General features: G+C 40.3%; 1 protein-coding gene and 1 pseudogene across 1 annotated transcript in view; both read left to right on the plus strand.

The window, feature by feature from the left end:
* Positions 1-20,186, plus strand: part of Meikin (meiotic kinetochore factor) — a 56,139-nt gene that overhangs the window by 25,346 nt on the left and 10,607 nt on the right. Inside the window, exons 8-12 of the mRNA NM_029105.2 lie at positions 2,459-2,523; positions 3,816-3,892; positions 9,881-10,036; positions 13,653-13,733; positions 15,799-15,918. Of these exons, the coding sequence (NP_083381.1) occupies positions 2,459-2,523; positions 3,816-3,892; positions 9,881-10,036; positions 13,653-13,733; positions 15,799-15,918 (499 nt within the window). The remainder of the gene's footprint in view (positions 1-2,458; positions 2,524-3,815; positions 3,893-9,880; positions 10,037-13,652; positions 13,734-15,798; positions 15,919-20,186) is intronic.
* Positions 4,992-6,547, plus strand: Gm12226 (predicted pseudogene 12226; annotated as a pseudogene).

Here is a 20,186-nt window from a genome sequence, read left to right on the forward strand (position 1 = left end):
CTGGCCGAGGAGGGCTCTGGAGAAATAGACTGAGCTTCTGGATATTTGAAAGTAGAATGAACAGGATTTGTTGGTGGATCCAGAGATGCAAAGAGAGAGAAAGTGGTCAAGACTGAGTCCACAGTTTGCGTTAATAGCACGTATGTAAAATCATGTTTTATAAAAATCAGCAGTGTATTTTTATCTTACCGAAATTAATTTGTCAAAATTGAATTAGGCTTCATTTTGTGGAGCTGTGTCAGTGAAGGCTTTACTAATTCATGCTGGCTGGCTGTTAGTAGACAGCTTTGGGTATCCACCTCACTGAGCTGACTGTAAGCATTTCAAACTCGTTCTTCCCTGCTTTTCTCTCTTAAGTACACAGATGGAAAGGCACCTTTTCTCTGCCTAAATTCATATTAAATAAAATCAGTATTATAGGGAAAAATACTAAACACTTGTGGATTGCAAACAATTATATATTTAACTAAATTGAATTAGATTTCTAGTTTCTTAGATTTTTTTTTTGTAACCTGAATAGAAAAAAAAAAACTGTATTCATTGTGAATTGCCAGAAAGTAGCAAAGCTGATTTTAAACCCTGGTCTGTTTGATTCTAACCATATATACTATTCAGTATAACACTGAAAGTTTCCATAAATATGTGCTGATTATTTAGTTTTATATGTAGTTTTGTAAGTTTAAAAACAGACTGACCTCTGTTGGCCCCTAGGAACATAAATAATAAATAGAACCTAGGAATATTAACACTAAATAGGATTATTTGTGTAATTATTTCAAAAACACTCAGAACTCTGTTTTAGAGGAATTATTGTGGAAGTGGTTATTACTAAGTGATATCAATATCTCTCGATGATAAGGCTCTTGCAAAAAAAAAAAAGTGGTAGACTTGCCATGGGGAAGACTGGGGGTGGGGGTGGCTGTTACTGTGGAGGAAGCAGTTGGTTCTGGGCATGTGTACTGAACTGAGTATTTGTGAGAGAGGCAGGACCTAAGTTCAAGAGGGTAGCCACAATCTGAACTGTGAAAGGCCTTGAGGGTAGGATTTTAATTTTGTTCCAAAGGTGTTGAGAGCCATTTAAGGGGAGGGGGATAGAAGGAGGGACCCTGTGATGGCGGGGGAGGGGGATAGAGGGGAGACTGGGAGGTGGGGTAGCATTTGTGATATAAATAAATAAATAAAAGATTTTCTTTTTTTTTAAAGATTTATTTATTATTATACATAGGCGCACTGTAGCTGACTTCAGACACACCAGAAGAGGGCGTCAGATCTCATTACGGATGGTTGTGGGCTACCATGTGGTTGCTGGGATTTGAACTCAGGACCTTTGAAAGAGCAGTCACTGCTCTTAGCCGCTGAGCCATCTCGCCAGCCCCTAATACAAGATTTTCAACATGACTAAAGCACATCGTGAAAAATTTTAAATAATTTAACTGTTAATGAATACTTTTACAAAACATGGGAAAATAGACATCTTACAGAATGGAGGAACTCCACTTCCAGATCACGTTGACCCAATGTCAGAAAAAAACAGCATCAGACAAGTGCATGTGTGTTGTGCTGGTCGAGGGCAACAAGAACTAGAGAAGGAACCAGGCAGAGCTGCTCGTCCCTTAGCACTGAGTGTGAGCCGGGCCAGAGGGGAAGAGTAATGCTTAATAGGAAGAGTTTGGAGTTGTGCTAATACAGTGGACTCTTTATCACCTAAAACTTGCTGTTTATTCAGAGAATACCTGAGATGCATTAGTAAGAAGTTGTTTACATGAAAGTTCAGTCAGAAGCAAGGCAGTTCTATTTGTACATCTGAGCTTAAAGGGAAATGAGAGAAAACAGTTTGCTCTCTACTGAGCCAACTTTTCAATTAACCAGTACAAGAATCTGACCTTACTTCTGGCTGTCAACTCTCATCTTCAAGGAAATCTTCCACCTTGCTCAGATCATCTTTTGTTCAAACAAAATCCTTTGGATCCTTATACATTATTGTACTAGCTCACCCTCTCCTATGTGTTCAGTTAGAACGAAACACAATCTCATTTGTGGACGTTCCAAAGAGAGAAAGATATTCATCTCCAAAAACATCACTCAGATCAAAACTATCACACCAGATTCTTGGGTAGCAGGTTCGCTATCCCTTTTGCATAAATAAGGCAAGTAAGGCTCAGGACCAGATGGATGGCTTTCTCAAGGCCCCTAAACTGTGAGTAGCAGATCTGGCTTAAACTCCGGTCTGCGTAATCTAAACATTATGGTTTTCCTCTACAGACTGACATGGGTCACACTGATAAACTTGCAAGTGCACGTTATTGTTAACTGTTACTATACACATGATGCATTTTTCTAATCAGCTGTATTTCCCCTACAGAATAATTAATTGCACATCTTTACTTTCTGTATAATTTGAGGATAATTGAAAATTACTAAAAGATTAGAAAATATCACTAATTTGTTCTTATTACAGAGGGATGACATTAGCAGCCCAACATCTTTCTCCAGAACCAAAGTATGCTTCAAATTTAGCATCAGGTAATAATTAGTGGCGCTAATTCATACTGAGCACCAAAAAATACAAATGGGGGAGAAAAACATCCATAGGAAAGTGCTCATGGTACAAAAACCAATCCTGGTTGTACCTAGTTCTTCTCAAATCAAAAGTTTTGCTTTGTGATGGAAAATACTATTTAAAAAACATGATGGTTGGGTAGAGTAGTGATTCTGGGATTCTATATGCTTCTATATTCCTCCTTTCTTTCAATGTTTCCCTAATTAGTTATGCAAATGCCACTGAAAAGAGTAGAGCACACGCCATTTTCATAGGAGAATTTTGGAAAGAATCAGGGTGATCTGAGTAACAAGCTAAAACGCCCATCTTTAGAAGCTAGGTGTGTGTACAATGCAGGCATTTGGGAGGCACTGAGTATTTGAAGCTAGAGACCAACATTCTTCCAGCAATTTGTTTGTGGTGTTATCTATCCTCCATAGTCACCTCCCTACCTATTGTCCAGTGGGCTAGGCAGTGTTGTAGTAAGCTAAAGGAGCCCTTGGAAGAAACGCAGCCACAGGTAAGAGGTGTTGTAGAAGGGGGGATATGGAGCACAGGGAAAGTTCAAATGACACAGGCCTTGCCTGAATTTGTTTTCAATGCCGATAGAGCTAGGTATCGTGGCAGGTACCTGAAATGATTGCTACTCAGGAGGCTGAGGCAGAAGAATGGCTTAGACCTAGGAATTCAGATCTGGGCAGCATAGACACCTCATTTCATTCATAAGTAAATGACTAAATACCCTGAGGAAGGTCACAGTAGAAAGGGGGTGTTTAAATGCAGGGGAGGAGAAATAAAGAACTTGACCCACCTACACACATCCCTGCTAACTCATAACTAAACCATGTATTTACATCTGTGAAACAGAGCTCTGTGATGGGCTTTTATATAATGGGTGTGCATGTTTTGACTGGATGTAAATGTGTGTGCCATACATGTACAGTGCCCATAGAAGCCATTGAACTCCTGGAACTGCAGTTACGGATGGTTGTGAACCACCTGTGGGTGCTGGCAATCAAGCACAGGTCCTCTGCAAGAGCAGTGCTCTTAGCTCGTGGGCTATCTCCAGCCCTGTCTGATGTAAATCCTTAAAGGATATTTTCTTCTATCTGAGGCGAGTGAGATTATTCAACACACATTAAGTTTTCCCTTCTGTAAAAGAGGTAAAGTCATTAAAACCAGGGCCTTGGTTTGGTTTCAGTTTTGATTTTGAATTCTCTGTCTTCTGTCCTTCCAGTTAATGGCTGGTTAAATAGAATGAAACTTATGTTTTCAGTTGTAGATAATGCAGCTTCTGAGGTTGTATTTGCTGAGAAAACTGGCCCTCCAACCACTGAAAAAACACAGAAAAAGGCAAGTATTGAGAAAGGATAACTATACAAATAATTGCACTGATAAAAGGTATGATTTTAATTAATACATATAGAAATTATTTTCTGTGTATTTTGGGCAATAGAAAAAGCATTTTGGAATATAAGATGTACTCAAGTCTGTGAAAAACCTATGCAGACCATACATGAATTTATACTTTATATAAGTTTAATAAAAGAGAATGAAAATGTATTTTACATTTTTCTGATTTCCTTTTAATGACTAGGTATACATTATTCATTAAAGCACAGAGTTATGTGTGACCAGAGTGACATTTCATGCTGACGATTGCAGTGAATTAGACTTGGAGTCTGAAACTCTGGGAAAGACTTTGGAGTTTAAAAGCCTTTCATTGATTGTACTGGGTTTTTAGAAGTATAGATATCATTCAGTCAGATAGTTGTTTTGTTTGTCTGCATGAGTGTTTGATGGTATCTATCTTATAGCTGAGAAAACAGGCTTCCATTTTTACCATTTTTAGTATTTTGTGGCAGGCCTTTCTTGATTTAAAGTCCCCTTTCTTTCTTTTGTATAGTTTAGGGAATAAATTGAGAAAAGGCAAATATGTTAGCAAGGAAACCTATCAGTAAGAAATTCTAATGATTTTTTTTTTTTTGGTGAGAGAGTTTGTGTTGGCTTTGATTAATGTGCTTTATAGGAGAGGTAGAGAGATGTGCATGGATTGAAGATAATTTTGCCTTTAGAGTTGACAGATTGACATACAAGACATACAAGATGGAGTGACAAGTGTTGAAAAAGATTTCTAAGCCTTGTCCTGAGTAGCTGATTGATAATGATGTTATTGGAGGGGCTGGAGAGATGATTCCATTCCAATCCTAGTACTAAGCTAGGTGCAGTAGCATATTCCTGTAATCCTAGTACTAAGGAGTCAGAATCAGGAGGATCCCCGGGCGGGGGTGAGGAGGGAGGGGGGCATGCTGATCAGGTAGTCTACCTGAATCAATGAGTTCCTGGTTCAGTGAGAAACACTTCTCAAAAATGTGTGTGCACATGTGTGTGCCAATGTTAAGAAAGAGGAGACAGGGGGGTTTGGATCCGGGTCAGACAGACGCGGCGGACGCGGAGAGACGCTCGGAGCCGACGGGGCCGGATTCCCGGGAGCGCCCCAGCTGCGAGGAGTATTAACGGGAGGGAACATCAATAGGCGTACAGAAACCTTCACAATGAAATCCGAAGCCAAGGATGGAGAGGAGGAAAGTCTGCAAACTGCCTTCAAGAAATTAAGAGTGGACGCATCAGGGTCCATCATATCTCTGTCTGTTGGAGAAGGCCCAAGTGTCAGAGCATCAGCCAGAACAGCAGCCGATGATACCAAACCGAAAACCATGTGTGCATCTAAAGACAGTTGGCATGGGTCTACAAGGAAGTCTTCACAAGGAGCAGTGAGAACCCAGCGTCGTAGACGGTCTAAGTCTCCTGTTCTTCATCCTCCCAAATTCATAAATTGCAGTACAACAGCACCTCCTTCCAGCAGCCAGCTTAAGCACAGAAGCCAGACTGAGCCACCCGATGGCATCAGTGGACGGGGAATTTCAACACCCAAAGAGTTCAACGCAGGAGAAAACTCTACTTCTCTTGATGTTAATCACACAGGAGCAGCCATCGAGCCTCTGAGAAGCTCGGTTCTGAGGCTCCCATCAGAGAGTAAAACAGAAGAGCTCTCTGATGCTACCCAAGTCTCCCAAGAAAGTCTTACGGCTAACGATCTCTCTGACTTTCAATCTGTTTCCAAGCTAAGTCAGGGCAAGCCATGTGTGTGTGTAGGCAAGGAGTGCCAGTGTAAGAGGTGGCATGACATGGAAGTGTATTCCTTTTCAGGTCTGCAGAATGTCCCTCCTCTGGCCCCAGAACGAAGATCACTTGAGGACTACTCTCAGTCACTGCACACCAGAACTCTGTCTGGCTCGCCTCGATCCTGTTCCGAGCAAGCTCGTGTCTATGTGGATGATGTGACCATTGAGGACCTAGCAGGCTACATGGAGTATTACTTGTATATCCCTAAGAAAATGTCCCACATGGCAGAGATGATGTACACCTGATAGCAAAAGGCTAGTTCATGTGCTTTAAACCAATGAAAGGTTATCAGAGGTTTAGTTAACGGCAGACCCGGTGGCCACTCTGTGAGAAGACATCTCTTTCTGCTCACTGCTTGCAATAAAAACTATTCTTGGCATCTCAGTTAATCTTCATTCTGTCAGTTTACTGGGTTCTTATGTACCTGTCAAAGGCAAGCAGGTCAAAGAAAATCTCCTAAAAATGTTCTGAGGGCTGAAGAAACCATAATGACTTGGAGACTGGCGGCGGTGGGGACATGGAGACATCCTTATAAGACAGCATATTTCAGACCTGCTTACGATGTGGCAGCAAGAAACTCAAATGTGCATTTGTAACTGAATTGAACACTTGTCATGCTGTAGATGCCAGCCCATCAATAGTAGAGCTTATGAGACTCATTTAAACTGTCTTTGGTTTAACACGGGTTTGTGTCATTAAAGGTTTCTTACGTTACTGTTGAGTCAGATATCTAAGGTTTAGATTCAGGTGGCCTGTCCTATTTTGTTTTGAGGGAGTCATTAACCTTACTGTCACTAAATAAACCCCTGCTGGTGCTGTTTAAAAAAAAAAAAAAAAAAGAAAGAGGAGACAGGCTAGAGAGATGGCTCAGTGGTGAAGAACACTGACTGCTCTTCCAGAGGTCATGAGTTCAATTCCCAGCTACTACATGGTGGCTCACAACCATCCCTATATTGGGATCTGATGCCCTCTTCTGGTGTGTCTGAAGACAGTGACAATGTACTAACATAAAATAAATACATCTTTAAGGATAAAAAGAAAGAAAAAGAAGAAAGAAAGAGGAGACAAGCCTCACATTTCTAAAGAGTACATATTATAATAATTCAAAAACAGAGAGCTTTTAAAAGTCATATGTGAAGATGAAGTAATAGACAAAAGATCTGAGTTGATATTTCACTTAAGAAGTTTTACAGATGGCAGGAAGTGTGTTAAAATTTGCTCACCACCACATGCTTGTAGAAAATTGTAAGTAAAACACACCATAGAATGTCCCACATCTACACTGACAAGGCCAAATTCTGCTGCAGATGTATAGTCACGGGAGTACTCTGTTGTTGCTGGGAGGCTGCATATGACACAGCCACCGCTGGAAGACAAGTTTATGCATTTCTTTTAGCAAAACTGTGAGCATACATTTACCAATGATGCGGCAATCAGTCTTTAGTGTTTATCCTATGAAGAGAAATCTTCAGTCCCCACAAACTGTGGACTGCACGTGGATGTGCATAGCAACTTCGTTCATCATCTCTAGAACTTACAAGTGACCAAACTTGTATAGATGAGCATTGAACACAGACTGTAGTGTCTCCAAATGGTGTGAACAAGCAGAGAGTGGGCAGATGAGCAACAGGTAAGGGCTCGTGTTGCACAAGCCTGACAACAGCAGACCGATCCCTGGGACCTATGGGAGAAGGAGAGGAGCGGTTCCTAACACTGTCCTCTGACCTTCACATGCATGCCGTGGTGCAGGTGCACCTGTGCTCACACACATAAGCACACTAATAATAACTATAAAGCAATGGGGTTGTCAAGCCATGTGGAAAAAACACTTACCTGAACAGGTTTCTATGATTCTAATTCCATGGTAATTCTAGAAAAGGCAAAACTATGGAGATAATAAAAATGAACACAAACCCAATGGTTGCCAGGAACTAGAAGAAGAAAGGATGAGGAGGTGAAGTATAGAGGATATTTGTTAGGGCAAAGAAGCTCTCCTTTATGATAGTACATGGTAGTTACATGTTAAAGATTTGTCCAAAACTACAGCATACATACAACACTGAGTGAACTCCAGGCTAACTAGTTTTTAGATGCTATGAGTGGTATGAGTATAGATTCATTGACGATGACAAAAACAGCATCAGATAGAGGATAGTAACGGGGGGGGGGGGGAGTGTACAGGACTGTGTGAGAACTCAGTACTTCTATTCAACTTTGGTGTGAATTCAAAACTGTTCAAAAATTTCATTAATTTCAAAAAGAATAGTGAGTTGCAATTAAGATCATGAAAGTCTGGTGATTTCAGCAGGAACAATTTTAATTGACCAGTGAACATCAAGCCAAATTGGGATAGGTTAGAGCTCTGGAAGTGGGGAGGAATTCATAATTATGTATAGAACCCAACCCTAAACTCAGCCATGGCCAATATTAAGGCTTGGGACCTTTGGGTCAAGAAGGAGGAGCTGTTGAAACAACTGGATGATCTGAAGGTGACGCTGTCCCAGCTCTGCATTACCAAGGAAACAGGTTGCACTGCATCCAAGCTACCCAATAAAAATCTGCAAATCCATTGCTTGTGTCCTCACTGTCATCAACCAGACTCAAAAAGAAAACCTCAGGAAATTCTACAAGGGCAAGAAAGACATGCCTCTGGACCTAAGACCCAAGAAGACTAGAGCCTAATGCCACTGGCTCACCAAGCACGAAGAGAAGCTGAGACCAAGAAGTTGCAGTGGAAGAAGCAGAAGCAAAGTGCAAGATCTGGCGGGGGGGGGGGGGGGGAGATCCCTAACGGGAAATAGCAGAAAAGAAGAAAAGAATTGCAACTGAATGGAGAGGCTGGGTCTCAAGAAGCCTTTTTACTAAAACACTGGATACAGCAGATTGCTTTTGAAGGCTACTAAAAATGGTGGACAGGAAGATGGGAGCATAGCATTGAATTTCACCCAGGAAGCAACTGGAGCATCCCATGGCCTGGAGATCTAGTTAAACTTCACCCATATTTCAATCCATTGTCTCATAGCAATAAAAGAAAGTCTTTCACGTGCATTCTCTATTCTTTACTTCTTTCTTTTTTTTAAATTTTATTTTATTTTTATTAGGTATTTTCCTCGTTTACATTTTCAATGCTATCCCAAAAGTCCGCCATACCCACCCCCCCTCTTTACTTCTTTCTTACTCCTCCTAGATACCTGTCCTTGTCCACTGCCTGGTGGATGGAGCTGTTTAGAAAGAGGGCAAGGCTGAAGGAGATGTCTGTCTTCAAGGGCTAACGCCTTTGGAGGACAGAAGTCAGCTGAGGCCACTGCATGCTTCGCTCTTGACTCTAGTCTCATGCTTACTCGTTGTCAGGGCCTATACCTTCTTATCTCCTACTTCCTTCCCCACACTCTGCCATCCTCTCAATACCCTCATCCAACTTAAAATCCTCATGACTAGGCCATCACTATCTAATTTTATGTGACTTTCAAATTTCACCTCCCTACTTATGTTTGTTGTGATTATATCTTAAGTACTATAATATTATAAATATATTATGAAACCACGAGACAAATCCATAACTGGAAACAATGACCATGTGTAATATTCAGTTTAGGGATTAGTTAACAAAACAACATACTTTGTGATGGTTAACATGTCCTAATGTTAAGAGAATTTTCTTTTTTATAGGGTGTGGTTTCTTAAATACGGATTATTGTATAATAAAGACAATAATAAATATATTTAATGTTTTCCATAGTATTATTTTAGGTGTTTGCTAACAGATCTTATAATTTATTTTGTTTTTGCAAAACATTATTTGGGTTTCTAGCTCCTTTTTACCCAAGTCCTGACCTCTGTTGGCCAAATCTCTGCCACTGATCAAGCCAAATTTCCAACCGTATAGAACACAGTGAGACTTATCACCTTAAATGTGAGAACTGAGTTTCACCTCTTTTGTCTTTTACTAGATTTTTCATTTAAATATATGGGATGCATTGTTTTTGAAGCATATGTCAGGCTTTGGATTGTTTTGTTTTATAGTGCTGGAGATATATATCCATACATCTTTTTTTCCCTAGAAAATCATTTGTCTTCAAGTTTAAAGAAGGACTAGGACACCTGAGAATGCTTTATAGCACTGTGAATTATATTCATATTGTGAATGTGTTTCAGCCTGAAAATGAATCTGAAGATAGTGGTCCGCTCGTTCAAACAAAGTTGAGCTCCGGTCATCCAGACAACAAGGCTCTGTGCTCCCCTCTAAGTTCAGCTCTTGAAAGCACTGCAGTCAGGTATACTCTGCTGCCTCAGCCCCTGGAACCTGTGCTGGTAAGTCCTGGTATTTTTATTAACTCATAATTCTTAGAAAGGCTATAAAATGTACTGACTAGGAAGGTCTAGAAATACAAATTTTCTCAGCAAATACAGAGCAAATAGGGTGCAGCTAAATTCTGGAGCTGCATGCAAGCTATATGCTAATGCTTGCAAGCTAATGCTTTGTAAAGTGAACTGAGGGTTGATAGTTGTATCATTGGGATCCCTGCAAAGTGGATTCTGAGATATAATTAAGAGTTCCAGTGACTGATTGGACCAAATGATACCCGAGAAAAGGTAAGGAAAAGTAAGGGAGGGATTGGACATGACTGCTTGGCTCAAATGGGGAGTTCTGAAGTAAAGACTTTGCATCACTCAGGTCTGTATTATGTATGCTGTTGTGCTCAGGACTTGGCTGGAGGCTGAGGTGATGACCGCAGCTTGACAGCTGATACAGATCTGAAGATACTGCAGCTCAGTTGTCCCTAAACGTACCCCATGCAGTGTGCCAGCAGGTTGTCTGTTCTAGGAAATCTGAACAGAGACCCTCCCAAGGCTGCCAGAACGATGATAGAGCTAGCTTGCTGAGTGTCTCCTCTCCAGAGTCTACAGGTTCTCTCTGCATATACTCTTTGTAATTCTTGCTCACCAATTTTTGGGGGGTGGGGGGAAGTTGAGACAGGGTTTCTCTGTGTAGCTCTGCTGTCCTGGAACTCACTTTGTAGACCAGGCTGACCTCGAACTCAGAAATCCGCCTGCCTCTGCCTCCGAAGTGCTGGGATTAAAGGTGCGTGCCACCATGCCCAGCTTCTTGCTCACCAATTTAAAGGTAGACTAGTCCTCATTGTTCACATAAAGAAATTAAAAGTATATAGCTAATAAGTTAGAGCTAATATATTCAGAACCAAGCAAATGTACCCATAAGTTTTTTATGACAATTTTCTTAATAATCCATTCTAGATTAGTTTAAATAGATATCAGAAGAAAACCAGAGTGAAAGAAAAGTAAAAATGGAACAAAACTAACACAGATTTAACTGCGATTTTTGGGTTTATATCAGAGTTTGAGTTCCAGATCCAAATTTAGCATGCCATAACAGTCACCTCTTCAAGAGGAAAGACTTATCAGAAAGGCACAGAGGGCTTATGGAATTCAAGGTTTGGAAGGGCAGCTAATTGCCTGAAATATAGCTATCCACATGTCACTCTGTCCATACACTTCAGCTTTGCTTCTCTACCTGTTTTCCTTCTTCTTTGTTGCCTGTGTTTTGTCTCTTTTAGTGCCGAGCTGTCTCTGATTATTACCAATCTTCCTGCCCCACACTATCCCTGTCCTGTGGCTCTGGCTTATCTTTCTACTGTTGTCTGTCTTTCCTTTCTCTTCTCCCTTCTGCCAATCAACTTCTCTTTTCTTTTCTTTTTTTGTTGGGGGGGGGGCGTGTTTTGAGACAGGGTTTCTCTGTATAGCCCTGGCTGTCCTGGAACTCACTCTGTAGACCAGGCTGGCCTCGAACTCAGAAATCTGCCTGCCTCTGCCTCCCAAGTGCTGGGATTAAAGGCGTACGCCACCACACCTGGCAAAATGTGTAGCCCAGGCCTCGAACTCGTGATCCTCCTGCCTGTGCCTCTTCAGCAAATCATACTGCCGTGTGCCACCACAACCAGTAAATATCTATTTATAAGCTTGATTCTTCAACTAAACTGCTAGCGCTCTCGCGCGCGCGCGCTCTCTCTCTCCCTCTCTCTTTATTTTTATTTATTTTATTTTATTTTTTTAATTTTTTTATTATTTTTTATTTTTTTGGGACAGAGTTTCTCTGTGTAGCCCTGGATGTCCTGGAACTCACTCTGCAGACCAGGCTGGCCTCAAACTCAGAAATCTGCCTGCCTCTGCCTCCCAGGTGCTGGGATTAAAGGCGTGTGCCACCACGCCCGGCCTCTTTTTTCCTCTTGGTCTTCTCAAGCTTCCCTCTCTTCCTGCATCTTTACCCCTTCACTTCCCCTTTCATTTCTCTCCTGCTCTCCACTCCCACTTTGTCTATATAGAGTCTTTCCATTAAAACATACATTAAAATACAGGATAAAAAACTTGAATAACAATAATATTGAATACAATACACTTAATAAACTTACCATTTAATACATATCAAACTGAAACATGGGTTATCATTGTAACTGTTTAGTAATGTTTCAAATTTTTATTATATTTTTATTCATATATCTGTATGTGTCTTGTGTTGGCTTGTGCATGTTATCAAATTTAATTTTTAAGCTGTATGGGAAAATTCTGATTTTAACAAATTCTTCAATTATATTTACATAATTATTTTTAATAACTATTTAACTTAATACTGCATACATTTACATAACAAGTGGCAAACTTTCATAAAAGAACCTACCATGAAAAATACTAAGAACTGTAATAGATTAGGAACAATATTTATAAAAATTCAAGATATGCTGGTCCTTGCAATATCTTCACTGATAGATTTAACTTTCCTTGGCATGTATGATCATCAATTGATCATCAACTTAATAGGACCTAGAGTCATCTAAAAGACAGACCTATGGTCATGTCTGTGAGTGATTGGTATAGATTTGGTTAATTGAGATGGAAAGACCCACCCTGAATATGAGTGACAACATACTATGTCCTGAACAACATAGAGAAACGCTAAAAAGCTAAGCCCAGCACTCTCTCATCTCTGTCTGCTCTCTGACCATGGATGCAATGTGGCCAGCTTCCGCCAATATGCCTTCTCCACCATGGTGAATTTGCACCCTTGAACAGTGAGCTGCAATGAACCCTTCCTCTCTTACTTCTTGTCTGACATTTTGTTACAGCAGTGAAACAATTTACAGTATTTAAATTAAAAGACTGAAACTATATATAAAAGTACAGTCGTCTTCCACGATCTAAATAAATGCTGCAAATAACTTTAAGGCAATTTAAAAAGGTAGTCAAAGCACAGTGCCCTATTTATTACTCCAGCTTCTCTTCCTAAATTAATAGTAATTTTAACCTAAGCATTCTTACATAGTTGTTACACCAGATATAATTCCTTTTTTCCATGAATTTATTTATTCACTTTACATCCCGATCAATGCCTCCCCTTCTCCTGGTACTCCCCTCACACAGCCCCTTCCCCATACCCTCCTTCCTTTTTCCTCTTTGAAGGGGGAACCCCCCTAGGGGTACCAACCCACTTTGGCACATCAAGTCACTGCAGTACTAGGCACATCCTCTCACAGAGGCCAGGCAAGGCAGTCCAGTTAGGTGTACAGGATTTACAGGCAGGAAGGCAACAGAATCAGGGGCAGCCCTCACTCTAGTTGATGGGGGACCTGCATTGAAGACTAAGCTGCATATTTGCCACATATATGTGGGGGACCTAGGTCCAGCCGATGTATGCTCTTTGTTTGGTAGTTCAGTTATCATACACAATTCTACTCAGAGTTGTTTGATCTAACTCAGTTCAGAAAATTCTTCAGTTTCCTATCAGATGGTTTAAAATTTAATTCACAGAATAAGGATTGTATTATTATTGTATGTGTTCTAGTGTACTAACTTTGAATTACTATTTTAAAAATATTTTATTTCTGATAATTTCCTATTATGTACGTATTTATAGAAAAAAGGTTGTATTCTTCCTGATAAACAAAGCAAAGCCCTGCTAACAAGTACCCCATCTTCAGACATAGCTGAGTTTGTGGTAAGTATAACCTTTGGCCCTTATGGGATCTATTTCCTGACATCTCTTCTTCCCATTCATCTTTTTATGTTGTATCATGGGCATTTGCCCATAAAGAATAATGCCTGTGCTTTTCTGCTATATAAACATACTTTCATTGGAAATACTCTATATGTGGTTTATTTGGGAGCTTTGTTTAATTACATGTATGTGTCTCTGTGTGAGTGTGTGCACCCGAGTGTGAGTGCCCACAGAAGCCACAGAGGGTATCAGATTCTCTGCAGGTAGAGTTACAAGTGGTTGTGAACTTCATGATGAGGTTGCTGAGAACTAAACTCAGGTCCTTTGCAGGAGCAGTACACATTCTTAGTGGCTGAGCCATCTCTCTAGCCCCAAACTTGCCAGGTCACAAATTTTTCTTCCCCTCCCCGACTCCCTTTTTTGCCCCTCCTGCCCAGACTGACCTCAAACTTTCTGTGTAAACCAGGCTGCCCTTGAATGCATGGAGATCAGTCCAACTCTGTCTTTGGAAGGTTGGGATCAAAGCCATATATTGCCATGACCAGCCTTTCTATATATGCAACATAAAAATTGGAATTTTAACCATGTTTATCTGTGCACTGAACATTTCTGTGCAACCATCATCTCTGTCTGGCTCTAAAATTCTTTTTATCTTGTAAAACTGAAATTTCATACTATTAAATAGTAGCTCCCTGTAGTTACTGGCATCCCCCAGGCCCTGACAGTTACCTCTCTACTTTCTATGTGTGAAGTGAACTACATTAAGTGCCCCATATAGTTAAAACCACACACTTCTTACTCCTTTGTTTGGTTTCTGAGGCAGGGTCTGACCCTCCTGCCTCCACCTCTCGAGTAGCTGGGATTATGAGTGTATTCCACCAAACCCAGCAGTAGTCCTCCTTTTATGACTAATGTAATTCACAAATATTATGTCTTCAAGTTTATGTATGTGATAGCATGTGTCAGAAATTACTTCCAGGGACTGAAGACACAGTTCAGTAGCTAAGATCACTAGCTATTCTTTCACAGGATTGGGGTTTGATTCCCAACATAACCCTCTGTAACTCCAGTTTCCAGGGAATCCAACACCCTCTTCTGGCCTAAACAGGTACTGCATACACATGCTATGCAGACATATTAACACCCATACACATAAAATAAACTAGTTTTAAAAAACAGATAATGTGAGGTGGCTCAGTGGGTAAGGGCACTTCCAATAACCTGAGTTCTATCCACAGGACTCACACTGTGAAAGGTAAAATCCAACTCCTGAAATATGTTCTCTGATTTTCACATCAGTACAGTTGTGCACACCAACACACACACTCTACACACACACACACCACAACAGACCACACCATATATGCACACACCATACTACACACACATACACCATACCACACAACACACCATACACACACATACCACACCACACACACCATACACCACACATACCACATCACATACACACACACACACACACACACACACACACTGCACATCACACACACACATGAAATTACTTACAGTTTACAGATAAAGGCATCTGTTATAAAATCACATTTTATTTATGTATCTGTCAGTCAGTGGACATTTGGGTTATTTGTCCTTTGGTTGTTATGAACACTGGAGGTAAAATTATGCATGTGTACAAGTATAAGTTCCCTATTTTCAGCCCCTCGGAGAATACACCCAGGGGTAGAATTTCTAGGTCATGTGGTAGGAGCTCTTTTAAGTTTTCTAGAAAGTCTTTTCCATAGGGCTTGCATCACTTTATAGCCTTACTAGCAATGTGCCAGTTTCCAGTCCCTGTACATCATTGCCAGTATTTGTGATTTTTGTGTTTTGTTTGGTTTTAGTGAGAAAATAATTTATATACTGATTTATCCACAGTTAAATATGATTTGAAGAATTATTTCTAAATGTAATCAATTATGTTTATTCAAATGAAATTATTTGTGCATCAAATATACAAGAAAATGCTTCAATGAGATAGTACTTTCAATGTTAATTGCCTAAAGCTAGTTGTTTTTGAAACTTTAAAAGGAGTTGTATTATTGTATAGATTGATTTGTCTCCAGTGCAAAATGTGTCTTTTGAAGAACTATTTCCAAATGTCAGCAATTATGTTAACTCAAGTGAAGTTGTTCCTGTGTCAAGTTTGCAAGAAAGTTCATCAAATGAGGTAACATTTTCATTTTTTTTCAATTGCTGAAAAAAATAGTTATTACACTGTGCCCTGAGACTAACATCTTTCCTGTGTGTTGAGAAGAACCTGATGCTAGATCTGTGACCTGCACTCCCCCCTCCACTTGCATAAACTGCCTTCTTACTCTGCACATAGAATCATTTGAAGCACAACACTTGAAATTTGTCCTGGTTTAAATTGTCTAATTTTCCATTTGTAACCTATATCTATGGTGTCATACAAAAAGTGATGGCCAAACTGAATGCCAGGAAGCTGCTGCCTATGTTCTCTTTAAAGAGCTGCATATAAGATCTCATAGTTAGGCGTAAAAATCTACTTTGACTTACTTGTTTTGTGAGCATCTAACTTCACTTTTACATGGAGGTCTCAGTTTTAACACTGCCATTAAAATAATTAATTATCTGGGAATTTTATTATATATAAAGTTAAGTACAATAATTCTAGATTACAAATGTTTTGTTTTATTGTGTGTTTTGCAACTAGAACTTATTATGTAGTCCAGGTTAAACTCAGTTTTATAATTTCCCAAATGCTTAGATTACAGGCAAGTGCCATCATACCTGTGTATACACACACGTGCACACATGCACACACACATGCACGCACACACACATAATCCACAATGGAACATGGTAGTATTGACTCATAAATGGGTAGGAAGTGACTGAATTCAGAAACTGGATAGCACTTTTAGAAATTCTTGTTGAAACTTCTAGATGTTTCTATGATTGTTTTATTTATTTATTATTTGGATCTGTATGTGTGGTGTGTGCATGTGTGTTCTCATTGTATGGGCACACAAGTGTGTGTGTGTGTGTGTGTGTGTGTGTGTGCATGTGTGTGTGTGCGTGTGTGCGTGTGTGTGTGTGTGTGTGTGTGTGTGTGTTTCTGAGGTTGACATCAAGTTGCTTCCCACCTTGTATGTTGAGGTCTCTCTCTGAACCCAGAACTCCCAGTTTGGGTGAGCCTGGCTAGCCAGTTTGTTCAGGGGATTTTGTTTCTGCCTCCCTGGTGCCTGGATGACATGAGGCTACCATACTTGCCCGACATTTTCATGGGTGTGAGGGATCCAAAGTCTGGTCCTCACACTTTATTTTTTTAGCCTCTTATCTTTATTTAGCTTTATTTAGCTTATCTTTGTTTGCCTTCCCCACTTAGGCTTCCGTTAGGAACAGGCTTTCCCCATCTTCTATGGTTTAGCCCGAGTAAAAGGGAAAGGGCTTGTTCTTCTGTGTATATGTATTTCCGGATTGGATAAGGACTCCTGATAGCTTTGCCTGCGTCACATGCCTGTCCTGGTCTCTCTGCCGTTGCCAGGGAGATGAAACTGTAATTGTCTAAGCCTGGGTTTCCTGCCCACTGCTGTGGTCATAGAACAAGATTTAAAACCCAAACTTGCTGAGCTTATGAAACAAGTTGCCTTTCTCCATTACACTGATTTCACGGTATTTGGTATTGGGCAGAGTAATGTTGAGATCATCCCAAATTGCATTCCTTTCCAGAGAATTTGTTTTTCCATCCTGTAACTTGTAAATTAAAAGCTTTCTTAATCCCAGCACTTGGAGGGAAGAAATAAGGATCCCAAGGCCAGCCTGGCCTACGCAGGGAAGCCCTGCTTCAGGAAAGGACGCCTTCTTTTGAGGACATGTTGGAGTGTGATGCTTGAGTTCCAGGACAGCCAGGGCTACACAGAGAAACCCTGTCTCAAAAAAAAAAAAAAAAAAGTAGGATGGGAAACTTTAGGAATATATTGAGCCAGTTACCTTTATCTTACAGAATTCTTTTTTAGCTAAGATACTTTGTTACAGCTCTGATTATTCCTTAATTTATTCCTTGGTAATATACATTTTTAACATTTTGGGTGGGGTTTTTATTGGTTTAATCTTTTCTCTCATTTTTTATAGCCACTGATTTTTTCCACATATATTTTGGGAGCACTTTCCTATTATTTCCCTCAAAAAAAAAAAAAAACCCACTGGAAATAAAAACCATCTAGTTTTTATCTGACCGCATCTGTATACACTGGTATTGCCCAGCACTTGGCCTGGAAAAGCTTCGAGTCTTAGGAAAGGCTTTATCTGTAGAGCAGCTTTTGATCCCAGCAAAGAGCAGTGAGTGTCGGTCCTGTCAGATCAGTTTACTAATTCATTAATTGACTAAGTAGATGGTTCAATTCAAATACAGTCCTTTTCTGTGTTCACCCTAGAGAGAGGTGCTGAGTAGAGAGGAACATGGACAGCTCTTTCCTTCAGGGATTCTGTTTCTTGAGGAGGATGGTGAAGCTTTGGTCTCATCTGTTCATGTATCAGTGGAGATGCTCTCCTGCTGCACATGTAGCAAAGTGTGAACACTTCACCCAGTGTGTTTCTCTTTTCTGGAGCATGAGCTTGTTGAAGAGGCTGTGACAAATGCTATACAGTAGGTGGTTTCTTTAAACAAGAGAACACAGTTCAGGAATCAGGATGTTAGCAGGGCACAGCTCCTCAAACCCACTGGAGGCGGATCTTTCTTCTGTCAAGCTAGGTGACGTCACTTTGTGGCTGGGGTACCATAGGTTCAGTCTTTGCCAACTCTCATATGGCTGTCTTCTCTCTTTGTGTGTCTTTGTGTCTTCACAAACATTTTTCCTGTGGGTCAGTATCCAAGTTTTCTGTTTTTATAAGGACACAGGTTACACTGAACTAGGACCGATTCTAACTTGGTGAAATCTGTAACGACAGCATTTCCAAGTAAAGTCACCTTCACAGTTGTTGATATCTTCCTAGAAGAATATGGTTCTGCCCATGGTATTGTTTTCCTGTCTAATCAATCCAGACTCTTTTGTTAATTATTTATACAACATTTTAGATCTGACGTCCATCAAATTTTAACTCACTTAAACAAGTTTCTGCTAGAATTTGCTTTATATGCCTAGACACAGTTGTCTGTCATCCTGAGATTTGCCTGAATCACAATTCTGGGGAATTCACTTCACAAAGCTACTATCCACACTCCCCACCCTGTAGCTAGCTAGCTGCCCCCCTCCTCCTGCCCTACAGTTAGAGAGGTGAACCCTCCTCTAGCCCTTATGAAGGAGAGTGGATTTTTTAGGATTGTTGATGACAGAACAGGTTTTAATTCCATCCTCACAGTTGAAGAATCACCTAATCTAGTTAGAGAATTGGAGATACAAATAATTTTCTTCTGGATTTCTCTAGCACTACCTCATCAGGGTTTTAGCTCCCTGTATTTTGAGGAACCATGTTGATTGTTTTGTTTTTCCCTGTTTCAGAAACTGGAAAAAAATCTTGTCTTTGGATCCTGTGTTTTGAAATTTCTTGCCATGTCTCACTCTTTCTCATTGTGGTGTGCCAGAATGTTACGAATTTTACTTGTGTGTGCATAGATGTGCATGTATGGAGTTACAGATGTGTGCAGATGCCATAGTCCACATGTAGATGCCCGAGAACAGCCTCTGGTATTGGGCCTTGCCTTCCACCTTGTTTGAAAATCCCCTAAAATGATTTGAGACAAGAGAATCCCAGAGGTTTGTGGACTAGCCACCCTCTAATGTATAGCATTAAACAACAAGCAACCCTCCCCTTGTCTTCCTCCTCCACTTTGTTCCCCTTATTCTCCACTAGACATATATACTCCACAAGAACATGCACACACATATACACTCTCTCTGTATGCTAATGACTTATGCAGTTGTAGTTAGTATTATAGATGTGGAAAGATAATTGAACAGTCTCAGTTATAAGTAGTGCTTGTCAGCTGTGAAATCATTGTTATATGATATGGCTGACCTTCCAGGCTAACAATATTAGATCTTTGGAGCTAAGAGCAGAATCTTTCAGTCTCTTGTCTGAAAGACAAGGATCCTTGAGCAGGGCATCTCAGCATCTACAGATATGTTCACTTCATTTAGCTGTTTGCAGCACAGAACCTCTACCCTGAATGGTCAGAAATCTTCCAAGAAGGAAATGATCTGATAGCCCCTTAGGACAATTCTCTGTTCTGTGTTTGAGATGGGAGGAGACTGTTGAAAGAAGTCAGAAAACCGATGTTGGTATGAAATAGCATCCATACAAAAGAGGATGTATATGATTCACATAAGGAGTGTGCTACACCCACTCCAGTAGTGACTTGCATGACAGGCCTAGAAACCTGGACACAGTCCTGAGGTGAAAAGTTCACAGAAACTTAGTCTCCTGGAACCATGGCATCCCATATAATGAATGCTCCAAACTTATTCTTGTGAA

This window comes from Mus musculus, chromosome 11, assembly GCF_000001635.26.
Source record: "Mus musculus strain C57BL/6J chromosome 11, GRCm38.p6 C57BL/6J".
Lineage (NCBI taxonomy): Eukaryota > Metazoa > Chordata > Mammalia > Rodentia > Muridae > Mus > Mus musculus.